Below are 26303 nucleotides of genomic sequence, written 5' to 3' on the forward strand. Positions count from 1 at the left end.
TTGCTGTCACCAATTAATGGATATCAGGTAGACTAAAAATGGTTAACCAGAGTGAGTTTTAAGACATTGTGAGATCAAATATATACAAGCATCAGTGCTCTACATTCCGAAGTGCCTAACATCATCTGTGCCCAAGCTGTGTGGCTACAATTTCCTAACCCTTCCAACCCCACCGCCATGTCTGGGTGTCTCCCAAGGTTCCACATCTGAGGCTGAGGTGACCTGCTTTCTGCCACACCCTGCTGCCTGAGATGACCTTGGCGGGTGTCCCCTGGATGGCAGAGACCTGGAAGGCCCCGGCCTACTTGCGGGTGGCACAGATGTTGTGGTACCACCTTGTTCTTTCTCCTGGGCCAGAGGCGCCTTGGTCTCGGAAAGGGTAAGTCAGATGGACTAGACATTCCCAGTGTCTCCTGTCCACCTGTGGGTAAATGGTTGTCCTCCTCCTCCATAACATCCATGTCAGGGCATCCTTCATGAACTTTGTAGATGGCTTTCTTGATGCCATCCTCTAGACTATGAGCAGGTGCCCTGGGGCCATTTAAATGCAGCACCCTTTGATTGAACTTCAGATGAGCCTGGGGCGGCTACATCAGGCATATTACACCACGGGCATGGCGTTATTCCCTTAAAAACATTTTTTTCACGTGTCTAACAACTCCTGTTTCGATGGAGCCACCAGGTTTTCATGCCAAAAATCACACTTAGCCTTGGGGGTGGCACAGTGGTTAGCACTGCTACCTCACAGCACGAGACACCCGAGTTCCATTCCGACCTTGGGGGACTGTCTGTGTGGAGTTTGTACTTTCTTCCTGCGTCTGCGTGGGTTTCCTCCGGGTGCTCCGGTTTCCTCCCACAGTCCAAAGATGTGCAGGTTAGGTGGGTTGGCCATGGTAAATTGCCCCTTAGTGTCCAAAAAAAAGGTTAGGTGGGGTTATGGGGTAGTGCTGGGACGGGGGACTGGGTGGTGTGCTCCTTCGGAGGGCTGGTGAAGACTCGATGGGCTGAATGACCTCCTTCTAAACGGCATGGATTCCGCCCAACACCTATTCTAATTGACTCAGAGCAAAGAACATAAACAACTTAGCAAATGAACGAAAATTGAGAGGTTCAACAGTTAAGGAACATGATACTCTTAGTAAGACAATTAAAGATGTGGGGAAGAGAAGGTGATTAGAAATTGAATGTATTTTGTCAGCATTGCAGATGATTAGGAATATGATCCATAAATTGGCAAATTAAATGAAATAAATAAGATAAAAACTTCTGATGAATTTGCCAGGAAAACAAGCCAATTGTTTAGGACTGGGGAATGTAAGAACATTGGAATCGATACCCAGCAAGCATATTCCCCAAGAGTACCAGATGAATCCTTGAAACATTTCACCGTAACCTCATGTCATGAAATTATGTCTAGAGTTTAACAATGTCTAAAATTTGATTACTAAACTACATACACCAGACAGATCTGATTATAGTAAAATATACACTAATGCACCATGAGGACAAACTACTGAATGAATTAACCCTTCATTGTCAGTTAGTAAAGAACTTGGTTAACAAGTCATAACCTAACCATTGTTAATGTTAGAATGATAGTTAACATATAAAAAAATGAGAATACAAATAATTGTTAGGTTGGGTTAATCAATAAATAAGAGGTTAAAAAGTCAGTTTAGGCATGTCACAGAAACACAGGGTTAATTGATTTACATATGAGATCAGTGACTGTGATGGATGTAAATTAATGAGATTAATTTAGGATTAAAATCCTTAGGCAGCTGATGAATTGATAACACTAGAAACACTCGATGGACAATCTGTAGAAAAGCTGAAAGATTGTGGGGTAGAGATTTCGCTCTAGATGCATTTAAGAATCTGGACAAAAATTGCACTAGTTTTTTGACTTGAACATTGTGCTCATGTTTCCTCTCAACCTTCTTTGCATATCATTCAATATACAATTTTTATGATCCAACACAGCTGGACAGTTCTTTAGTATGTAATTATTTTTATTTTCTCTCATTTAAAATTTCTTTGGATATTTTTGAGTCAACAAAATATTGACAGCTCAGTACATTAGAACAGCTGAAATTGGGTATATCCTAAAAAATAAATAGCCTGATGTCTGTAGAGCTGCTACTTGTTTCTCTTGGATTTGGAGCAGGTGGTTTAAATATGGTCATCCCTGATCTCCAGTAGACTTGTACAAATGAAACTCTTGTATCTGGGTTATAACCATTTGATCTCAACTTCTGTAATCTTTATGTCAGGCATACCCATTTTACAAAGGGTCGTGTCTACTTTATCCAGAGATTTTAGGATTAGATTTTAACTTTGTGTGATTGCTTAAAACACATAATAGTGAATTGGCAGCTTATTTCATGGGCAGACTTTTCTTGCCATTCGCAGGTGGCAGGATTCTCTGGTTCCGCTGGCATGGGATGGCTTCAATGGAAAATCCCATTGGCAATAGGTGGGAGTAGAGAATCCTGCATCCAGCGAATGGCGCGCCAAATTTTCTGTCCTCGCTAACAGCAGTAGCAGGGCAGACTGGCAGTGGAGAATCACGGCCCATATCTCTCCCAGTTTTTATTTCTACTGGAATCCAAAGAGATATAAAGAGGCTGCTGTTTTGCGAATGCCTGTTTTACACTTAACACACAAAGTTTGAATGTACAATGTTTTGAATAGTCCTTTAATACAATGACTACTCAAAACATTTAGAAGTAAACTGAGAATGAATATTGAGAACTTTTGTATCAAAAACACTGCATTACATCTTCTTTTCCAAAGAAACCTCCATTTTGTTGGTCAATTTTGGTGATTCTTACTGGAGCATTCAGCCATTTTTGGTGTCAATCACTTCATACAGCTCTGTTGGGATCTCTGATAATTCCTTCTCTTCTCTTCTAACCAGGTTAATGGACCAAGCTTTGCAAGGTGACATTGTTAAAACACAAGATCTGCCTTCTATTGTTATATCAGTAAGCAAAAATCCAACAGGATATCATCTTGCTTGGGAATTTTTGATGAAGAACTGGGACAAGCTAATAGAAAAGTAAGTATTATTACTCAAGTTTCAGCCCAATCAGTCCATGTCAGCAATTATGCCGAGTCTCTTCCCATCGTTCACCATCTAACTGTACCAATGTAACCCTCTTTTCCCTTCTTATTTGGGCGTTTATCTAGCTTCCTCATAAATGCAACTATACTGTTCGCTTCAACTACTCCCTGTGATAGAAAGTTCCAGCAATAATAATACAATATTCAAAAAATATTTTATCACAATATTGCCAGAAAGAGAGACATGTTTCCAATGCTCTGATCTTGCCCTCATCACACTTTTCTCCTGTCTTGATAACTTGTTGTAATGGTTTAAAATTTGGCACTTTTGTGTTTGTTCCAATGAGTGTAAATCCAAAAACTTCGGCAACAATTTTGGCAACTTTTTTTCAGCAATTATAAAATATTCAGTGTTAATAAGTTGAATGTTTTATGTGTTTATACTGACATGTGAATACAGTATGTTAAAGTGGTTTATTTCATTCTCCTGCGGCTAAAACCTCATTCAGTTTGATGGGGAATGCAAGTCTGGGCAGCATCTTTTGTTCAAAGCATTCCGCCTCAAAGAAAATGATACTCTCACGAGCCAGTTTTCATTTAGTGAGAATTATGTTTATTTGAACACCATCATGGTGACTGGGGTAGCATTTTACCTCTTTGCAGAAAAATAAAAATTGAGGCAGTTACAGGAGTATCTTGGGTTTCCCTCTTCTAAACAGCTGGGAATAGAAGCAGCAAATTGCTTTTGACCTGCCCAAGACCTGCCTTACCTTGCGAAACTAGACTGGAAATGCCAAAGGCGGATAATTTTTGGTGGAAGCATCATTTTCTTTTTAAAAAATTTTTTGAGTGCCCAATTCATTTTTTCCAATTAAGGGGCAATTTAGCATGGCCAATCCACCTACCCTGCACATCTTTGGGTTGTGGGGTGAAACTCCACATGGACAGTGACCCAGGGCCGAGATTCAAACCTGGGACCTCGGCACCATGATATACACTCAGTATAGTTCTAACCACCATGCTGCTCTGGAAATATCATTTTTTGCTATTAAAGAAGGAATGCTCTGAACAAAAGACAATACAGTACTTATAAACTGCTTCTTTTACAAATTAACAATGCTGTTCTTTTCTAAGCCACTAGATGGCAGTCCTTTGACAAGCTCCCAGACTGAAGAAGACAGGGAGAGGACTGGGGACTGGTAGGACATGTCCCACCTACATACAAACACAAGAATTAGGAGCAGGAGTAGGCCACTCAGCCCATCGAGCCTGTTTTGTCATTCATTACGATCATGCCTGATCTGATTGTAACTTCAACCCCACATTCCTGCTTACCTCCGTTAACCTTTTACCCCTTTGTTAATAGAAAATCTATCTATTTATCTCTGTCTTAAAAGTATTCAAAGACTCTTTTCACCCCCCTGTTCAGGGAGAGAGTTCCAGAGACTCACATCCCTCTGACAGAAATAATTTCTCCTCATAGAACAGTACAGCACAGAACAGGCCCTTCGGCCCTCGATGTTGTGCCGAGCAATGATCACCCTACTTAAACCCACGTAACCCGTATCCCAACAATCCCCCCATTAACCTTACACTACGGGCAATTTAGCATGGCCAATCCACCTAACCCGCACATCTTTGGACTGTGGGAGGAAACCGGAGCACCCGGAGGAAACCCACGCACACACGGGGAGGACGTGCAGACTCCACACAGACAGTGACCCAGCCGGGAATCGAACCTGGGACCCTGGAGCTGTGAAGCATTGATGCTAACCACCATGCTACCGTGAGGCCTTAAATCTCGGTCTTAAATGAGCGAACCCTTATTTTTAAACAGTGGCCCCCCCCGTTCTAGATTCTCCGACAAAAGGAAACACACACTCCACATCCAAGCTGTCGAGACCCTTTAGGATCTTAAAGGTTTGGATCAAGTCGCTTCTTACTCTTCCAAACTCCAGTGGATACAAATCTAATCTCTCCAACCTTTCATCGTAAGACAACTCGCCCATTTCTGGTATTATTCTAGTAAGCATTCTCTGAACTGCTTCTATCTTTCCTTAAATAAAGTGACCAATATTATACACACTACTCCAGATGTGGTCTTCCTAGTGTCCTGTTCAACCAAAGCACAACCACCTAGTTTTGTATTCAATTCCCTTCACAATAAACAATTACATTCCATTAGCTCTCCTAATAACTTGCTGTCCCTATCTACTTGCTTTTCGTGATCGATGCACTAGGACACCTGGATACCTGACAGAAAGGTATCTATTTCTTTTGCCAGATGTCTCCCTTCCCTTTGTGCCCCAGCTCAGGTTTTACACCAGCTCTGTCTTTCTGAATTTTTGTATGCAGAGCAAGATGTACTACAAACTGCTTTGATTCTAACTTTGTAGTTTTGGTCTAAGCACTAACTCCATGGTAATTATCCAAAAATGTAAAACCAGGAAAACTTGTCCGAACTGATCTCGTCGACCTTAAACTGGAACTCCAGTATTACTGAGCCAGTTTTACCGATTTTTACTGAACTTTAAAAAATTTGAACTGGTTTTTCTTTCCCATGGAGAACGCCCTGTCTCCTCCAACCCAGACAGCAGAAATGATCATATCTATACTGATCAATGTAGAAAATCAATAAGCCATGTACATGGTTGGGGATTTTGGATAGATTTGCTGTGTACGCTAGTGCCACAGTCCCCCACCTATAGCTGCTCCTGGCCTGTAGGTGGTAACAGATTTCTCATCCTTTTACTCCCATGGCATGAATATCACCTGCCATGATCTCCAGGGCCTCAGGACCATTTGCTGGTAGGAAACCAGCTGTTAACATTTGAAAATGCTCGGAGCACCTATTTCTTCTGCTAAAGCTCTCCACAGATATATTGTAAACCCCGTCAGTGCTTAAAAAAGTAAGCAGTCATTTTCCTAAGGATAAAGATCTTCGGAGGTGGTGAGCCAAAAGGTGATGAAGGGGAAAGGTTATAAAGAGGGGAAAGAAGGATATGGGATGAGTAATGAATTGAGAAATAGTGAGAGGGGGCTTCCGTAAAGGCAGGGGAAGAAAACTAAGAGGTGAAGGGACAGCATCAAAGGAAAGAGAGAGAGGAAGACAGTGAGGGTAGGCAAGGGCAATGTACGGGCCTTAAAAGGAAAATGGTTGGAAGGGAGATGAGGAAATGAATCTAGAGGCAAAAAAGGGAAAGGATATAGGATGAGAAGGCGAAAGAAGGAAGTGAAAGAGGATGGTTAAAATGGAGTTCTGACCTTTGGTGTAAGGAAACAACAACAGCAAGAAATTACGTATGCAGCCATCACCATGAAAGGCAGCACAGAGGGGTAAAGGAGACGGTGCATTTCTCTGAGAAAGATTAATACTTCTCGAGGAATATTGATCTCATGCATTTCGTCGTCATCAGAAATGAGGGAGAGGCAAGTAGAATGAGACAGGTTGAGAAATATGTGGTGCTGGGTGGGAAAAGGAGGAAGGGAGAGATACAAGTTCAGACAATGGGACAGGAAAAGACAGAAAAGTTCAGGACTACAAGGCTAGACAAAGCCTTTTGGCACAAGAAGTGCTAGCAGGTCAGGCAAATAGCAAACTATGATAGACAAATGCCCCAAAGGGTACAAAGTTGATGGGAGTCGCTGCGCCATGTATCCAAAGCCAACTCTGATGGGTCTGAAACATTTTGAAAGTCAAGTTTCATTTGAAAGTAGCCAGTGAGCAATGAATGGATTCTTCCCTACAGCTCGCTAGTCTGGGAGAGTGAGGCAGGTGACTGACAATCTGGAGAGAAATTGAGATGAGCTGACAATGGGTCATTTTGTGCAGTGAACACCAGGGGTTCATTTCCTTTATAGCTCAATCAAATTTCCAGCAGGAAATGGGCGGATAACAATTGAAACTGATCCCCATGGATTCACATCAATGAGTAGCAAAGAAGGAAGCCACTTGACTCACTATGTCTGTACCTGTTCTTTGCTGGAGTAATGCCACTGATTGATTGCTCTCTGTCCCCTGTGCTTCAAATGTTTACCCACTTTTGTCTTGGTAAATGTATACATCAGTGTGACAAAGCATTCTATGCTCCAGTAAATGTTGATGCACATTCCTCCCAACTTGTCCCCAAGTGACATCTAAATTGATGACCTCTTATCACTGACATCTCAATCAGAAATAATTTATATTTCTTTACAACTTTTCTGAAACCTAAATGTTACGGGGACACTTCCAGCTTAGTGAAGTGAAGCCTCGTCGGGAAGTTCCCTGCTGAGACCTTCAATCTACCCAGATGGGTGTTAGATAGCGGGGTGTTTCTCTGTGTTCTGAGCACTGGGACCACATCCCATGTGTTTCAACTTTTGCTGACCGTAGCAAAGAGATAAAGAGAGACAGTCAAAGTGATAAATGTAAAATAGGAAAGAGAAAAAACACATGCAAAGTTAGAGAGACAAAAACCATATAAACACAGAGGAATATATGTGTAAGGAGGCATAGAAGAGAATTGTAGCCAGGTAAAGAACAGGAATCGGTGTTCGCCATTCACTATTGTTTGAGTAGAGCCTTTCATGATGCTGTGTCTTTTTAAAAGGTGTAATTAACTATTTTGCTCCTGAGTTTTAAGATTTTCTTCCAATAAATTAGATGTGCCTATTCCAGATTTGGCTGCACCATTTTGTTTTCCACGGCAGTTCTTTATCTTGTTAATCCCATTCCCCTTATCCCCTTTCCTCATATGCCTTACAGGAGAGCACCTGTCTCGATTATCCAGTTGTTCTGGCTGGAAGAGGAAATCAATAAAAAAAATTCTGGACAAATAATAAGAGAGAAGATGATAATCTTTTGTTTAAAATCGCAGGAGCATGTTTGGTGGTAGAAGGCAGCAGGGGTGGATGGAAAACTAACTGATGCTGGCTGAAATCCATGGTTCACCTCCTGACTGGGGGAGGATTTAGTCAGGCATGGATTCTATTAGGGGAAAAAACATAAAACAATTGCAGAAACAGACCGTCTACTCTACAGCATTGTTCTTTTTGAATTAGATAATACATTGTTGTTGGATTGAAGATGCACTGTTTGTCTTGAAACATTGGAGACTCATCTGGTTTTTGTAAGACGCAAAGAATCTTTTCGTGGAATGCTGCCATTATTTATTTAATTTAATCCTTAGGTTTGAACTAGGATCACCTTCCATTGCATATACTGTGACTGGCATTACATCTCAATATTCAACAAGGCTTAAGCTTCAAGAGGTGGGTGACATTAGAAAGCCAAATATACTAGCTATGTTACTTTTCTTTTATCAATGCTATGTCTTTGAATATATAGTGAAAAGCAACTCTATATAAAACAGAGTAGCATTTATTTTGGTTACTTTTTTTAAATGTTCCTGTCTTACACTATCTTTCCTACATATATGAAAGCAATGTAACCAACCAGCAATGTAAAGTCAAAACTGTGGTTCTGTCAAAGTCCAAAGTCTTTCTTCTAATTTTCCACCTCATTATCTGAATCTCTGTCCGCTGCCGCTGGCTGCTGTAGGTCACCAGATGGACAATAGATAAAATCTAGCACCTTACTTAGAGTAATTTTACATTTGGGAGAATCTCTCCCTCTGTCTCCCCCTCACTCGTATATACTCTTCTTCTTACATTCATGTGTTAAGAATGGTGACTTGGGCAAGGTTTGGGAGAGGTGCTGATAAATATGGAAGTATAAGATGACAATTGTCCCTCATGACGGAGGGTGACTTGCATCCACTCTGGTTCGATCTAAAGTAACTGAAAAGTCCAATGCATGACTCTGCCAGCTGTGGGTCAGATGGTGCTTGAAGAGTTCGGTAGATGGGTTGTTTGGAAGATTGTACACTCCCTCTGACACCTCGAATGCCTCTGCACGTTCCCAGTGAAGTCGCTCAGTGTGTTTGATACTCTTCCCAATGAAATTAAGGGTGGCGTGGTGGCACAGTGGTTAGCACTGCTACCTCACAGCACCAGGGACCTGGGTGTAATTCTGGCCTTGGGTGACTGTGTGAGTGTGGAGTTTGCACATTCTCCCCCTGTCTGTGTGGGTTCCCTCCGGGTTTTCCAGTTTCCTCTCACAGTCCAAAGATGTGCAGGTTAGATGAATTGGCTGTGCTAAATTGCCCCTTCGTATCTAAGGATGTGCAGGTTAGATGGGATTACAGGGTTATGGGGATGGGGGGGGGGGGGGGGGTTCTGGGTAAGGTGCTTTTTCAGAGGGTTGATGCAGACCTGATGGGCCAAATGGCCTCCTTTTGTACTGTAGGGATTCTATGGTTCTACACTTTTGTCAGTCACAAGTCAGGGACTTCTGTGATTCAGAGGGTATTTATGAGTTCTTCAGGGATGCTTTGAGGACATCGTTAAAGAATTTGCACTGTCCTCCAGGGCATCCCATGCCACAACCAAGATCTGAGTAGAGCAGTTCAGGAGTTTGGTGACAGGCATGTGAATGACATATCCCATCCAGAAGTGACACACTGGCTTTGGATTGGAGATCGCATAGGTTCTGTAGATTATCTCCATGCATGTGAGGTTACCGAAGGTGAGGTGCAGTATTGCAATGAAGAAAATGAAGAAGAAAGTTGGTGCAATGGCACAGCCTTGGTGACACTGAGCTAGGGTTTGCGATGGTTCTGTTGACAAAGATCACGGTATGCATGTCATCGGCGGAGAATATTGATAGATTTCTAAGGACAGCTATATTTGAGGAGGATATTCCATAAGCTTTCCCAGTTGACAAAATCAAAGTCTTTTGAGCAGTTGAAAAAGACCTGGGCTGGATTCTCTGTCGGCGGGATCCTCCGCTTTGGGGCCAACACACTCACACCCACGGATTTCCTAACAGCATGGGGGTGCCCACAATGGGAAACCCCATTGGCCGGCTGGCGAGACAAAGGATCTCACTGCCAGCGGGGGTGCCCCTCACCAGAAAAATGGTGCGGCGGGATGGAGATTCCAGCCCCATATACAACAGTTGGTGATGTTCCTTGCATTTTCCTGAAGTTTGCCATGTATACTCAGGCGTATGCACACACACCCACACACAGGCACCCCTACTGCTACCTTTTCTGTGATCAGCATTGATCAGACAGTAAAATTATAATCATTTATCTTTAGGCTTTATGCTACTGTTGGAGGATCTCTGAGTTTCCTATTTAACGATAGTATGATGATGCTTAGATGTTTTTCTCTCCTATTCTCCCTTCTTCTTTTCCTTCTATTTGCAACAGTGCAGTTTTTAGCTGATGATAATACTATGTAACTATTGGTGCGATGTTGCAGAAATATGGAACATATACTCTTGAGTAGCACATTTCTTTGTGGTTTTCTTGCTTTGTGGTTTGCAGAGCGCATTTGATTATGATTTGTTAGCCAACTTTCCTTTAGTTTCATTAAAAGAGAGAAATCTCAATGAATTTGTTTTCTTTAGGTCCAAAGATTTTTCGAATCTTTGAAGGATAATGGTTCACAGCTCCGGTGTGTTCAACAAGCCGTTGAAACAATTGAGGAGAACATCCGGTGGATGGACAAGAATTTTGATAAGATCAGTACATGGTTGGAGAATTTAGAGTCCGTTAAATAATTCAATGACCATCATCCCGTGTCCTTCCTGCACTCCTCAATTCCTTTGAAAAGACTTTCTATCGAGTATTCTAAAACTTTGCAAACCTGCTGTCTTAAGTTGTTTCATCATTCAGGTGAAATAATATTCAGCAAATTTGAAAGTCATGTGCAGTGATTCAATTGGTGATCCGGGAACATCACCTTTACTGATCAAATCCGGACTGAAAGAAAAATGATTTAAATGAACTGTGTGAATCTCATGATGAACTGTAGCAGGTAATCTATCTGTTGCACAATGAATATTCGAGCAAGACAGCACAAGATTGGGATGATCAATTTTCGAAATGTTCTTTTGTCTGTTCCAGTCACTGAAAAAACAGGGCCACAAAAGGTCCGCAGTAAATCACGTCAGGACTTTGGAAGAGGATTCCTAGATTCTGAAATAAATCTTGTTTAACATCCCACTTTGTAACTGCATTTTTAAGAACAAATTAGTTTACTTTGAAATAACTCCCCCAAATAAAATAATATTGTTTATGCAGCCATTATGCTCAAAGTGCATGGTCTCTACCAAACCTCCCCTTATCTCTTCTGTGGGCCGCTTCTCCAACAAAACATATACAGGCACAAGCTACAGCAGGTACAAGGGAAATGTGACTGGCAATTCTTACTACTTTAGTTAAGAATTTTTGAAGCATAAATGGTTCACATTTGCAATGTATACATGATTACATATATTTAATGCTGTTTTGAAACCTTTTTTGCAATTACAGGATATGTTTTGCCTGTTAATATACCTATTTACCATTAATCAATCCCTTCCCCTTAGAAAAGTGACAGATAGAAGGACCAGCTGCAGTGGACTAGATTTTAGTTTAGCTTCAAATGAAGCCTAGATTGATTTGAATAAAGGACTCTCCTGTTGCAAGAGTCTTGCCTGAAGTGAGTGTCAGTCAACACCAAACTGCTATTAAATGGCAGTATCATTCAGAGAAAGGAATGGAAACATCTCCTGTTAAGGATGCTTTTCTGAGGTTGAAGTTGAATCATATTGTTGGGGTAGGGAGCTTAACTGTTTGAAACCTGACCTTGAATATTTGTTATTGATGTTGGGTGTTTGCAGTGGAATATGTCTGATTCCCAATATTAATATCTCTCCTCAATGGAGGCCAAAACACAGTGGAAGTTTAGAGACAATACAATAGTTTTGTGTCTGCCAAGCAAGTTAACATGTAAGTGCTTTATATTGATATTGTTTTTTTAAATGTCAAAGATTCTGGGCTGGAGTCTCTGACCCGCGACACTCGAAGCATGTTTCGTGATGGGACGGAGAATCGGGCGTTGGGGGGAAATCGGGATCGACACCCTGTTTCCATCCATTTAGCCGGCCCAGAACCGGTGTCTCTGGCCCTCTGAGAGTCTCTGGTCCCCTGGGCCGGGAGGCACGTGGGCGCTAATCACTTTTGGCATTTATCAGCATGGCCCTGATGTGGTGGACATCTGAGGGGAGTTGCCCCCAAAGTCCATCTGAGGGCACCCCCTCACAGTGAACTAACTAACCATCCCTCCTCTACCAGCGCTGGGGGAGGCTGATACGGGAATTGAACCCGCGCTGCTGGCATTGTTCTATATTACAAGCCAGCGATTTAGCCCACTGTGCTAAACCAGCCCCTAATAATAGGGGACTCCCAGGACACTATAACTGAAGGAACCCCTCCTACAGAGACCCTCTAACTAGAGGGACCCCCTACAGGGAACCCTTAACTAAACAGATTCCCCACAGGGTCATCCTTACTAGGGGGACCCCCCCCCAGTCCCCTACAGAGACCCCTAACTGAAGGGACGCCTCACAAGGACCCCTGACTCAAGGTACCCCAGCCCACTAACACCACCACCCCAGAAAAGAGACCCCTGTCTGGAAGCTAGAGAGCAGTCCAGACAGGGGCAGTGAAAAAGATTACAGCTGTAACACTCACCTGGAGGCTCCACGTGTCAGTTCCTCAAAGGAGAACAGCTGTGACCTGTGTTTCCTTTTTTTAAATTACTTTATCAGAATTATAAAGCCAGAGGTCAGAGTGTGGACTGGGGCAAACCCCTAGTCTAGCTCCTTGCCTGCTCCAAAAACCAATTAAAATTGAATCCAATTCATGGTCCCCACAAGAGAGACATACCAGATCCAGGCATTCAACCCGCAGATCCATTAGCTGCAAGCCATTCATAACTTTCTAGTTATGGACTGTGATTGACAGCTTCCACAAACCAGCTGCAGCCTTGATTCATTCATCCCCCTTCATGGATGAATAACTCAAGTGATGAGACTCCAATATTTACAAATATCAACCACATTAAAGAGTGGTAAGTGAACTGCAATCAAATATGTGTCTTATTACCAATTGTGTGTTATTAATGAACACTACCTAGAGAGAGAATTCTCTGATGCTGCATGCACCATACCGCTGCCTCATTTAAAAAAAAACCTGCTGCATTGGCAGGGAGTGGCGTGGGATTAGTTATTTGCTTTGTCAGTCTTTTCCCATGCCCCAAGTGACCCTTGACCCATCCGACCCTGCTTGGCACAAACCACCCAGTCCAAAATTCAGCAAGATATGAAACTTGGCATTGCCTCGGTCCAAAGGTGACTGGTTTTGAGACACTGTGCCTGCAACAGCTTGTTAATTTCTCATTGAAATCTTTTCTAATCCTAACAAAATTCATATACATGAATGCATTTTTACAATTTATACGTAGAGCAATTTGCAACGTTTCCAGTCATTGAATTTATTTAACATTTACGAGTTGAAATGTTTCAGCAATGATGCTTGAAATTAAATATGAAAAGTTTTGGAATCTCTTGAGGAGGAGATATTCAAATGTGAACTTTTTCTTTTTTAAATTAATTGTGGCAAACAGAATTTTTACTTATGATGGATCTGTGATGATGTTTTTTTTAAACTTGCAATAATTGCTAGGTTTAGTATGTACAAGGTTACATACAGAACCTTTTCGATAACAGTAAGCCAGCAACCTGAAACTATTTGCATGTCCGCCCCATTAGAGTTTCCTCATGGTAGATATTTATTTAGGCTTAGACATTAGTGAAAAAACTTATATATTTGCTCAAAATGTTAATTATTGAAAGAAAGAATACTTATGTACAATCTCAAGCAATTTTTGCTACTGTGAAAAGATGGCTCTTTCGATCGAATGGTCTGGAGTGTCGGCATGGTCAGGGGCTTAGCCACATATACTACAAAGCCCCCTCGTTCCCCACCATCAATTTCCGCCCACCACACACTCCATCAACGAGTAGATTCTCATCTCAGGGAAGTATATTTGATTTGACAACCGTTTGTGAGGTTGTTAAAGAAATGATCACTAGATGGCTGGAATGCTCAACGATTGACAGCCTGATGGACAGAACACCTATTTCACAGACGTAAAGGGGACAGATTACAGAGTTACCTTTTAGAATTATCTGTGATTTAGGCAGCAAGTTTAATAAGCCTGCACCAATTTAGCTTTAATCTGTTAAACTAGAGGAGGTTACCAGTTTTTGCCCTCCCGTTTGGAGAGAATGTAAATTGGACCTTTGTTATGTAAATTAGTGTTGCTGGGTTCTGATCCAGAAGAATAATTCACCATTACCTAGAAGGTCAATTGCTAAAATTAGTTTGAACCCTGAAAATAAACGTCAGGTCAGCTAAGTAGCAGGAGTTGAGTTGAGCTGCTGGTGTATTTGTCGGAAAGCTTGGCCAGAATTCTCTGGTCATTGCGATTAGATTTTCCCACCAGCAGCACACCCCCGCCACTGGGTTTTGTGGTGTTATGGGGTGGTTACAATGGGAAATCCCGTTGTCAAGTGGTGGGAAGATAGGACCCCTCTGCCAGCGAATGGCACACCGCCAAGAAACAGGCGGCTGGTGGACTGGAGAATCCCGCCCCTTATTTTTGGAGATGGATTGAGGAGGGGCATGATTAGAATATTTTTGAGAAGTTAATTAGGTAACAATCTCAGCCTATCAAATGCTTATAACCTAGTATCAGATAAAATATAGGGACACTCCTGTTGGGGGTGGTAGGAGATGGTTCTTGAGTTGTGGTAAATGATCAAAGCTTGACTTTTAATATGGTTTACTTTGTGAGGCTGTAAAAAATGTCTTTGGGTGGAATTTTCTCAAAAAATGACAACACATCAGGATCAGTCAGAAAACTGCCGTGTTTTCCGACGAGATCGGCCCACATTTTGCCAATCTTTTGAAGGGAGGGGGGGGGGGGGGGGGCGTGTTTTGCGCAGTCTTTGGGAAGGACCTAATCACGCCGGCTAGCCTGGCTTAAAAAAGGTGCCCCGAACTCAAAGAGAAATTAAAGATCCCCACCTCCCCATGGTAATCGGACCCCTCCCCCATTGATGGCATGTTTCTACCCCCTCCCCGTATTGATCGCCAGCCTGATCCCCCTTGCCCCCAAACATTGATCGTCGGCACCGTGGCCCTCCCAATGGGTCGCCCTTCATGCCCCACCCGCTGGCACTTCCCCCTGGCTTGTCCCCAGCCACCCAGGGGCTACAATGGCCTCTGTGTCCCCTGGTGCGGTGATCACGTCTAGTCTCCATTTCTGGAGCACGCAGCTGTAAAATTGTAAATTTTCTTTGCAGATGTGCCTTGGCGTTTTTGCAAATTTAAATGAAGGCTGTCTAAAATTTAAATTTCTCCTATATTTTGTTGAGTTGCTATTCAATGTGTGAGTCCCTTCTGAATCACAGAATTGTTATGGTGCAGAAGTAAGCCATTCAGCCCACGTCTACACCAGCTCTCCAAATGAGCATCATGACTTAATGCCATTTTCCTACATTTCCCCCATACTCTTGCACATTGCTTCTATTCAACTGATCACCTAATCTTCTCTTGAATGCCTTGATTGAAACTGTCTCTACTTCCAGGTAGTGCATTCCAGACTGGAATCACATGCTGTGTGACAAAGGTTTTTCTCACATCTTATTTGCTTTTTGCAAATAACTTTAAAACTGTGCCCTTTCTTTCTCAATCATTTTACAAGTGAAAATGGTTTCTCCCTATCTACTTGATCCAGTTGTTAAGAACATAAAAAATATTTCCCCTTTTTTTCTGGACACTGTTATGATCCAAGCCTGAATCCTATAGTGAGGATCCACTAATGGCCTTTGGCAAGCGAGTACATCAGGTCTCATCAAGCATACTGCTGATCTTGCTCTGGGTTCCTTGGAGGGCAAAGATCAGTTATACAGACTGGCTTATAAACCATGGGTTTTGTTTACCTTTTTAGTTGTGTTTAATTAAAGTAGTATTTTGAATACCACTTTGAGCAATGTGTTGGAATGAAATTTGAGATTATGCAAGCGATGGGGACAGTAGTTTAACTGAGCCCATAAGGGGAGTGATTTTTCCAAGTGTGTCTAGTTGATGAGGAACCTAGCCCTCCAGGAGTGTGCACTTGGAAAATTATCCCTAAAATTGACCTTTGAATAAGCAGAGTAACCAGCTATTCAAAGTGCCTCTCCCAAAATTGATAAGCTTGATAAGTGATTACATTTCATGAATACTTTTTTTTATATATTTAGATTACCCAATTATTTATTCCAATTAAGGTGCAATTCAGTGTGGCCAATCCACCTACTCTACACATTTTTGGGTTGTGGGGGCGAAACCCACGCAGACACGGGGAGAATGTGCAAACTCCACACGGACAGTGAGGTGAGGCAGCTGTGCTAACCACTAGGCCACTGTGCTGCCCTCATTTCATGAATATTTAATTGGTTGTGAAGCTTTTTGGTGTCCTGAATTGTGGAAAGCACTTCATAAATAGAAGTCTTTTTCTTTTTTAGGTAAGATGATATTTTCTGGTTTAATTTTTTTTCATTTGATTTCTGTAAGTGTGAAAATAAAAGTGCATTTGTTACTAACTATGTTGAGCTTCTGCTTGTGTAATCATTGGATCATTGGCTCATTATTCCTTTTGTTGTTTCACCCTGTAAAAATTTGCGTTTATCAGCAAAAGGGAGAAAAATATTTTAGAATCGTGCAATTTTCCTGCATCCCAATTTTTTTCTGATACAGCAGAGCAATTTCAAATCCTTCGCCTAGTTCTTCAACATTTGAATATTACATCTCTGAATGAGAGTGATAGATAAAATAATTAAACGTAATACTTTGGTACAGTGACATTAGTTTTAACTAATTTATTGCTTTATGCACAAACAATATCAGTGATTTCAGCTTTGGTACAGCAACAACTTATGACATGGTCCAATGTATTCTTCCACAGGGTTGCAAGTTTGTGCCTCTGCTTTGTCCCAAAACAAGTTTCTAATCTCATATAGCCTGAGAGAGTCAGAAGGAAAGTTTTAAATTATTGTTATAGGAGACTGGCTAATAATGAATCCTTTTAGAAAGTATGTAGTCACTTATAAAAGAAACATACTACAGATGTTGTCTTCCTTTTCCTCTACTAAGGATTCCAGGCTACAGTCTTTTACAGCTCCGTTGACCATGTCTGCTCTATTTCCACAATTTCTATTCTCACACCTTCTCCTCTGTTCCAGAACCATGATAGGGTTCTCTTTTATTCTCATCTCCACTCCATATTCAATAGATCATCTTTCACAATGTCTGTCACTCCCAGTGTAATGCCACCACCAAAGAAATCTTACCCTACTCTTCCAGCATTCTGAATGGACGGTTCCCACCATGACAACCTAGTCCATTCCGAATGGACTGTTCCCACTGTGACAACCTAGTCCATTCGAAATGGACTGTTCTTACCGTGACACCCTAGTCCATTCCGAATGGACTGTTCCCACTGTGATACCCTAGTCCATTCCGAATGGACTGTTCCCACCATGACACCCTAGTCCATTCCGAATGGACTGTTCCCACCGTGACACCCGAGTCCATTCCGAATGGACAGTTCCCACCGTGACACCCTAATCCAATCCGAATGGACTGTTCCCACCGTGGCACCCTTGTCTATTCCGCACAGACTGTTCTCACCGTGACACCCTAGCCCATTCCGAATGAACTCTTCCCACCATGACACCCTAGTCCATTCCGAATAGACTCTTCCCACCGCAACACCCGAGTCCATTGTGAATGGACTGTTCCCACCGCAACACCCTAGTCCAGTCCGAATGGACTCTTCCTACTGTGACGCCCTAGTCCATTCCGAATGGACTGTTCCAACAGCATCACCCTAGTCCATTCCGAATAGACTCTTCCTACTGTGACGCCCTAGTCCATTCCGAATGGACTGTTCCAACAGCATCACCCTAGTCCATTCCGAATAGACTCTTCCTACTGTGATGCCCTAGTCCATTCCGAATGGACTGTTCCCACCGCAACACCCTAGTTTATACCTCAGGCCACCACAATACCCTCTTCTATTACCTCGACACCTTCCCAAGTAAGCTCAGGTGAAATAGTAATTCTCTGGTACTGTCAATTTAATACCCTGTATTCACTGTTCACGATGTAGTCTCCTCTACACTGGGGAGACCAAATGCAGAGTGGGTGATTATTTTGCAGAATGCCTCCGTTCAGTCCACAAAAGTAGACCTAAATGTGCAGTCACCTGTTATTTTAATGATTCGCTTCATTCCCATTCTGACCTAGTTGTCCTCAGCCTCCGAAAACTGTTTCAATGAAGCTCAGTATAGGTTTGAGGAATAACACCTCGGGTGCGATTCTCTGTTCCACCGCGCCCCCACCGACAGCGGGATTATCCATCCCGCTACACTCGTTTTCTCGTACGGCATGCCCCGCTGGCAGCGGCATTCTCCATCCCAGGGTTTCCCATGGCACCCCCACACCGTCGGGGAGTTGTGGGTGTGAGTGTGCTGCTGGCGAAACGGAGGATCCTGCCGACGGAGAATCCAGATCCTCATCTTTCAATGAGGCACTTTACAGCCTCTAGGCTTAACTTTGGGTTCAACAATTTCAGATAATAACCCCTGCTGTCTCCATTTAAAAACATTTTATGATTGAAGCTTCCACTTCCCCATTTGCAGCTTCTGTCGACACAAGTCTGTTTCTTGTCCCATTAACATCTCCTTTTGCACCATCATCCCTTTAGTAATTTTATCTCTTCAGCCTTCTACACAATCACATATTTCCCATTGTCCTTCCCCCTTTACTCTTCTCTCTATTAAGACATGTTGGGCTGACGGGGCGCTGGAGAGGAGGTTAGTGGCGCTGTTAAGTGTATACGGTCCCAATTGGGACGATGTGTGATTCACAAAGAATGTGTTTGGGGCCATCCCCGACTTGGACACACATGAACTGATAGTGTGGGGGGGATTGGAACTTGGTGCAGGAGCCAAGGTTGGACAGGTCACGGTCGCGCTCGCTGGTCCCATCGGGCGGGAGTGAAAGCGTTAGCTCGGCTAATGGTGGAAATGGGAGGGGTGGACCCTTGGAGGTTTCTGCACCCGAGGGAACGGGAATACTTGTTTTTCTCAGCAGTCCATATGGTATACTTGCGGATCGACTTCTTTGTGGTGGGGAAGGCTTTGTTGGCTGGGGTTAAGGGGTTGGAATACTCGACAATTGCAGTGTCAGATCATGCTCCGCATTGGGTGGATATGGTACTGGAGAAGGGGGTAGCACAGAAGCCAGGGTGGAAATTAGATGTGGGAGTTTTGGGGGACCAAGGGTTCTGTGGCAAAATTGAAAAGGTAATTGAGGAATATGTAGGTTTCAACTGTACGGGTGAGGTGTCAAAGGCAGTTGTCTGGGAGGCTCTAAAGGTGGTGGTGAGGGGGGGAGGTCATCTTGTTTAAGACAGGGTGGACAAAGAGGAGGTTGGAGCGTCAGAGGGTAATAGATGAGATGTTGGAGGTAGATAGGAGTTATGCAGAGGATGGGGACCCAGCAAAGCTGGAAAAGAGGAAGGAACTACAGGCGAGCTTTGACCGACTATCTACCAGGGAGGCAGTGCGCCAACTGAGGCAAGCAAGGGGTGCAGTTTACGAACATGGAGATAAGGCTCCATTAGTCTGTTAGCAGGTCAGCTCCGGAGGGAGGCAGCGATAAGGAAAATTGTTCAGGTGAGGGATAGGGCAGGGAAGTTGGTGGTGGCTCCGGAACTGATCAACAAGGTTTTTGAGGAATTTTATGAGAGGTTATACACGTCAGAGCCACCTGGGGAAGACCGTGAGATGCAGAAATTTCTAGATGGGTTGGAGTACCCGAGGTTAGGGGAGGGGGACACAAGCTACATTAGAAGGAGCGATAGTGGAGCAGCAGATAAAGGATGCGATTGGGAGGATGCATTTGGAGAAGGTGGCAGGGCCGGATCGGTTTCCGGTGGAATATTATAAAAAATTCAAGGATAAGTTGGCACCCCTGATGGTGGGGATATTTGAAGAGGCGATAGGGAAGTGGGTGTTGCCACAAACCTTGGGGCAGGCATCGATCTCCCTGTTGCTAAAAAAAAGATAAGGATCCAACAGAGTTTGGGTCATATAGGCCCATATCACTTCTGAATGTGGACGCAAAAGTGTTGGCAAAGGTACTGGCAGGTAGGCTGGAGGAGTGCCTCTCGAAGGTTATAGGTGAAGATCAGACGGGGTTCGTGAGAGGGAGGCAGCTCTTTTCAAACATTAGAAGGGTATTGAACATCGTTATGGCACCAACAGAGGGGAGGGAAACAGATGTGGTTGTGGCATTGGACACTGAGAAGGCGTTTGACCGGGTAGAATGGGGGTACTTGATGGCAGTTCTGGAGCGGTTTGGGATTGGACAAGATTTGTGAACTGGATAAAGCTACTATATAAGGAGCCGAGGGCAACTGTCCGCACAAACAACATCAGCTTGAGATACTTTTCTCTCCACCGTGGGACGAGGCAGGAATGTCCTATGCCCCCCTGCTGTTTGCACTCGTGATTGAGCCGTTGGCCATCACATTAAGAAGTGTGTGGGGGGGGGGGGGGGGGATAGAGCAAAGGGTGTCCTTATATGCAGATGACTTGCAGTTATACGTGTCGGAACCAAGTGTGTCGATGGGAATATTGGAGCTGCTTCGAGTGTTTGGGTCTTTCTCAGAGTACAAACTAAATCTAGACAAGGGTGAGTATTTTGTGGTGTCTCGGCCGGGGGGGGGCTCCGCAGTTACAACATCACTAGTTTGGTGGGGAGAGTGAAAGCGGATCTGGCGAGGTGGGATGGTCTCCCTCTGTCACTGTCGAGTTGGGTACAGGCGGTTAAAATGAACATGTTGCCGCGATTTCTGTTTATTTTTCAATGCCTGCCGATTTTCCTGCCAAATACTTTTTTCAGAGAGATTGAGGGAAGGATTACTTTGTTCATATGTGGAGGGAAGGTGGTCAGAGTGAGGATGGTGCTGCTACAGAGGGGAAGGCAGGCAGGGGGTTTGGGTCTTCCGAACCTGATGTATTACTACTGGGCAGCGAATGTGGAGAAGATGCAGAACAGGGTCAGAGGGGTTGATTCCCAGTGGGTCAGAATGGAGGAGAGTTTGTACAGGGGGTCAGGAATGAAAGCACTAGCAACAGCACCGCTCCCGATAGCCCCGGGGAAATACTCGGAGTCCGGTAATAATAACCTCATTGAGAATTTGGAGGCAGTTTCGCCAACACTGCGGGTTGGGGGCAGGGTCAAGGGAAATGCCGATTGGGGGAACCACAGATTTGAGCCAGGGAGGTGGGATGGAAATTTTCGGATATGGGAGGCGAAGGGGATTAAGACACTAAAAGATTTGTTTCTTAGGGGTCGGTTTGCAGGACTGAAGGAGCTGGAAGTGAAGTGTGGGCTGGAGCAGGGGGAAATGTTTAGATACATGCAGGTTCGAGATTTTGCCAGAAAGGAGATACAGGGCTTCCCGGTGGAGCTGGAGGAGGTGCTGACGACAGGGGGACTGGAGAAGGGGTTCATGTCAGCAGGGCTATTTTGGAAGAGGATAAGGCACCACTAGAAGGGATCAAAGCAAGTGGGATGAAAAGTTGAGAGAGGCTATGGAGGAGGAGGTCTGGTGTGAGGTGCTTCAGAGAGTGAATGCCTCCACCTCGTGCGTGAGGTTAGGGCTGATACAGCTGAAGGTGGTATACAGAGCACACCTCACGAGGGCGAGGATGAGCCAATTCTTTGAAGGAGTAGAAGATGTATGAACGTTGCCCGGGGGGGGGGGGGGGGGGGGGGCTAATCACGTTCGTATGTTTTGGTCCTGTCCAAAGCTAGAGGATCACTGGAAGGAGGTTTTTAGGGTAATTTCTAAAGTGGTGCACCATGAAAATGGACCCGGACCCCAGGGAGGCCATATTCGGGGTGTCGGACCAGCCAGGGTTGGAAACTGGTGCGGAGGCAGATGCTGTAGCCTTCGCCTCATTGATCGCCCGGAGGCAGATCCTGATAGGTTGGAGAGCAGCCTCTCCACCCTGTGCCCTGGCGTGGGGGGGGGGACCTGTTGGAATTCTTGACTCTTGAGAAGGTTAAGTTTGAACTGAGGGGAAGGATGGAGGGGTTCTACAAGTCATGGGCATTATTTATTATGCACTTTCAAGAATTGGATTACATCGAACATTAGTTGGGGCGTGTGGGTGGGAGGGTTGGGCGGCTGTGTGTGTTAATGGTGACCATGGGTGATCCCAAATTCCATTTTGTCATTTGTTTGTGTGAACATGCGGGCTAATGTTTGGGGTTTGGTGGGAGGATGGGATCGTTGTTATTGATATGGGGATTGCCATATTTGTTACTGATTATTGTTTTGTTGGTGGGTGTAAATTTGGGAGAAAATGTGAAAAAGGAGAATAAAAATATTAAAAGGAAGACATGTTGGGCTGGATTCTCCGCAGCCCCGCGGCGAAATCGCGTTCGGGCGCGGGGGCGGAGAATCCAATTTCAAGCCGAAATCGGGCCCGCCGCCGGTCCGGCGATTCTCAGGTATCCGAGAATCGGCGTGATCGCGGAGTACTCCATTGTCAGAAGCTCGCCCAGTGATCTCTGCTCCCAACCGGCCGAGTTCCCGACGGTGTGGTTCCAACCACCTATCGCCGGTCAGGATGCTCGCGTGGCCGAGTCCGCAGCTACCCTGGTGGGACTGGGGGAGGGTGGGGGGTGGAGGCCTTATAGGCAGCCAGGGGACAGATCGGCGCGGTCAGATCTTCGAGCGCATGGCCGATTGGGGGGGTTCTAATTTCTATGTCTGTTTCCGCGGCTGTTGGAGGCCATCTCCGTGCGCATGTGCAAACTCAAAACCAGAGGTGCGGGGGCCCATATCCGCAGTTAAAGCTGCGTGAACTATTCTGGGTCCCTGATAGCCCACTGCAGGTCTGTGAATCGGCTCCACTTTTTCACAGGAATCTTCAGAGTAAAACGCCAGCGTTTGTACGCCGGCATAGGGACATAGTCCCATTTTGGGAGAATCCAGCCCGTTGCACTTCTTCCAGTTCTGATTTTTATAAATTCATGCAAAGGATGTGAGTATCCAGCATTTGTGCCTCATCCCCAACTGCCCGTAAGAAGGTGGTGACGAGCTGTCTTCTTGACAAGGGGCAGCACGGTAGCATTGTGGATAGCACAATCGCTTCACAGCGCCAGGGTCCCAGGTTCGATTCCGGCTTGGGTCGCTGTCTGTGCAGAGTCTTCTGCACATCCTCCCCGTGTGTGCGTGGGTTTCCTCCGGGTGCTCCGGTTTCCTCCCACAGTCACAAAGATGTACAGGTTAGGTGGATTGGCCATGATAAATTGCCCTTAGTGTCCAAAATTGCCCTTAGTGTTGGGTGGGGTTACTGGGTTATGGGGATAGGGTGGAGGTGTTGACCTTGGGTAGGGTGCTCTTTCCAAGAGCCGGTGCAGACTCGATGGGCCGAATGGCCTCCTTCTACACTGTAAATTCTATGATTCTATGAACTGCTGCTGGTGTATGTACACGGTGCTGTTAGGAAGGGACTTCCAGGATTTTGACCCAGTGACAGTGAACGAATTCCGATATATTTCCAAGTTAGGATGATGAGGGGAATCTGCAGTTGGTGGTTTCCACCTGTCTGTTGCTTTTGTCCTCGGTGCTAGATGTCTCAGGTTTGTAAGGTGTTGTCAAAGAAGGCTTGTGAGTTACTGCAGTGAATTTTGTGTGTTATGTTCACAACCGCTGCTGTGTGCTGGTGGTAAAGGGAGTGAATGTTTGAGGTGGTAAATGGGGTGCCAATCAAGCAGGTTGCTTTGTCTTGGACAGTGTTGGGCTTCTTGAATGTAACTGGAGCTGTACTCATCCATTTAGTGAAGAATATTCCATCACACTCCTGACCTGTGCTTGTAGATGCTGGACAGGGGAATGATGGAGGGCGAGGAGATGAATTGCTCGCCAAAAGATGGTTGTCAATATTTAAAAGTATTCTTCCTGATGCTGGATGTTTTTCTCAAATTAAGATACAAATAAAATGACAATCATATTTTACAAGTTTAATGCATTTTATTTTCAGATTCTCTTTTTACCCACATAATTCCGGTTCTATAATACACCCAAAGCCTTGAAAGAGTTGAATCGCTAACAAAATGCTCCATGTGATGCAGCATTAGGAAAAATATAGAATATCTGGACAGAATATCAGCATTTTACAGTCAATGTAAACATTTTACTGTGCAAAAACTTGCACGTGCATATCTCATTTTGTAAAATGTCCCAAGGTGCTTTACAGGAGAGTTACCAAACATAATTTGACACCAAGCCATGTAAGGTGATATTAGGGTAGATCACCAAAAGCTTCAAAAAATATGTAGGTTTTAAGGAGTGCCTTAGGAGGCTGAGGAGTTGAGGGTGGGAATACCACAGCTGAAGACACAGCCACGAATAGCAAAGCAATTAAAACTGGGTATCGGCTCAAGAGGTCAGAATTTGGAGGAGGTCTGCTGAAAGGTCAATGCCCTGATCTGTCAACTTTTGTTTCTCACTTTACAGGCACTGCCAGATCTGCTGTGTATTTCCAGAATTTTCCATTTTTATTTCTGATTTCTGGCATCTACCATATTTTGCTTTTGCAGAATAGGAGCAATTGAAGGGCTGGACATGATTACAGGGATGAAGGGGGACGACCGAAACAAGGATGAGGATTTTAAAACAGAGACGGCGTCTTCAGACCTGGATCTTATGGAAGTCAGGGAGCACAGGGTAACAAGCGAATGGAACTTTGTGAGTTAGGAAACAGGTGGGCAGAGTTTCAGATAAGTGGCAGATGGGAGACCATCCAGGAGAGCAATAGGTTAGACAAGTCCAGGGGTAACAAAGGCACAAATCTGGGTTTCAACAGCAGATGGGCTGAGACATGGGCAAGATGGCGATGTTTCAGAAGTTGAAGTAAGCCCTCTTGATGATGTAGTGGCTGTAGGGGTGGAGGCTCTTGGGGTGAAATACAACACCAAGGTTGTGAACAGTCTGCTCCAGCTTCAGACAGTTCTCGGAGAGATCCATAGTCATTTTCTGACTCACTGAAAACACGAGAACTGTACAGCCTACTGTGCACTGTGGCAATTTTCACACATCAACAATGTAACGTCAATATTTTTGTGGCATAAAATACTTTAGCAGTAAACATTTCCTACAAATATAGCATCCTTCCCAGTTAGAAAAAGATTTCAGTTTTTAAATATATAAATCCAGTTTGTGAACATTCAGAGAGCAGGCATTATTTCATAGTGATGTAAAGCTACAATTAGTAAGTTGAGTTTGAATTTCTATAAGGCTCAACATTGAGTGTTCAACACATTACATCCCCAAAAGTCATGTTATAGCAGCTCTTTAGAAAATTGAAAGAAAACCACAGAGATTTATTTATACAAAGGCACATTCCCAGTGAAAAAAAACATTTACACAGTGGTCAGTTTTTAAACCAGGGCCTGCAGAAGAAAAAAACAAATCATTAGTTTGAAATACAAAAAAATCAATCCAGTAAATACTAAGGGGCAGAATTTCTGTAAATATCACTGATCTCCCACTTTAATTCTGACTGATCTCCTGGAGAAATTGTATAAACTGCCAACTGTGCCATATCTCCCAGGTTTCCTCTCAAAATAGTTCGGGAGAATCTGCTTTGAAATTATTGGTGAAAGTCTATAATTACTGAATAGACAGGATGAATATTGTGGGCTGGATTCTCTGAGCCTCCACACTGAAATCGCGTTCGACGCGGGGCGGAGAATGAACATTTACCTGGAAATTGGGACCGGCGCAGCTGAAGCGATTCTTCGATTCCCGGAGAAGCGCTCGCACGCTATCTATGTGGCGCGGGTAGGGGGCCATTGACAGAGGCCCGCCCGCCCTGCAATTCTCTGCGCAAAACTGGGTGAGTTCCCAACAGCGTGGTTCTAACCACGTATCGGCCGTTGGGAACCTCAGGTGGAGGCTGTGGACTCAGTCCGCGGCTGCCTTGGTTGGGGGGACTGATCAGCGGGGGGGAGGGGCCTCATGGACGGCCAGGGGAGCAATCGGGCGGCATTGACCAACGGGTGCGCACGATCTCGGGGAGGGGGGGCTATATTTTTGATGACGGTCCGCGGTTTGAGTCTGCCATGTCGCATGGAACGGCCGCTACAGGCCGCCGCTGTGTGCATGCGTGGACTCCCGACTGGAAGCGCGGGGCCCCATATTCGCAGCCAGAGCTACGAGAG

General features: G+C 44.4%; 2 protein-coding genes across 13 annotated transcripts in view; one reads left to right on the forward strand and one right to left on the reverse strand.

Annotated features, from left to right (window-relative positions):
- The window catches only part of LOC119970497 (endoplasmic reticulum aminopeptidase 1-like), a 111909-nt gene extending 100708 nt beyond the window's left edge, over nt 1-11201 (forward strand). For both annotated transcript variants that reach the window (XM_038805223.1, XM_038805221.1), the window contains exons 17-19: nt 2921-3061; nt 8238-8319; nt 10523-11201. In XM_038805223.1, coding sequence (XP_038661151.1) covers nt 2921-3061; nt 8238-8319; nt 10523-10675 — 376 coding nt within the window. In that variant the 3' untranslated portion in view covers nt 10676-11201. The remainder of the gene's footprint in view (nt 1-2920; nt 3062-8237; nt 8320-10522) is intronic.
- A 12890-nt stretch (nt 11202-24091) lies between these two features.
- cast (calpastatin) overlaps nt 24092-26303 on the reverse strand; it is a 285310-nt gene continuing 283098 nt past the window's right edge. For all 11 annotated transcript variants that reach the window (XM_038805226.1, XM_038805231.1, XM_038805234.1 and 8 more), the window contains one exon: nt 24092-25532. The gene's annotated coding sequence lies outside the window, so the exon portion shown is untranslated. The remainder of the gene's footprint in view (nt 25533-26303) is intronic.

This window comes from Scyliorhinus canicula, chromosome 8 (genome assembly GCF_902713615.1).
Source record: "Scyliorhinus canicula chromosome 8, sScyCan1.1, whole genome shotgun sequence".
Taxonomy (NCBI): domain Eukaryota; kingdom Metazoa; phylum Chordata; class Chondrichthyes; order Carcharhiniformes; family Scyliorhinidae; genus Scyliorhinus; species Scyliorhinus canicula.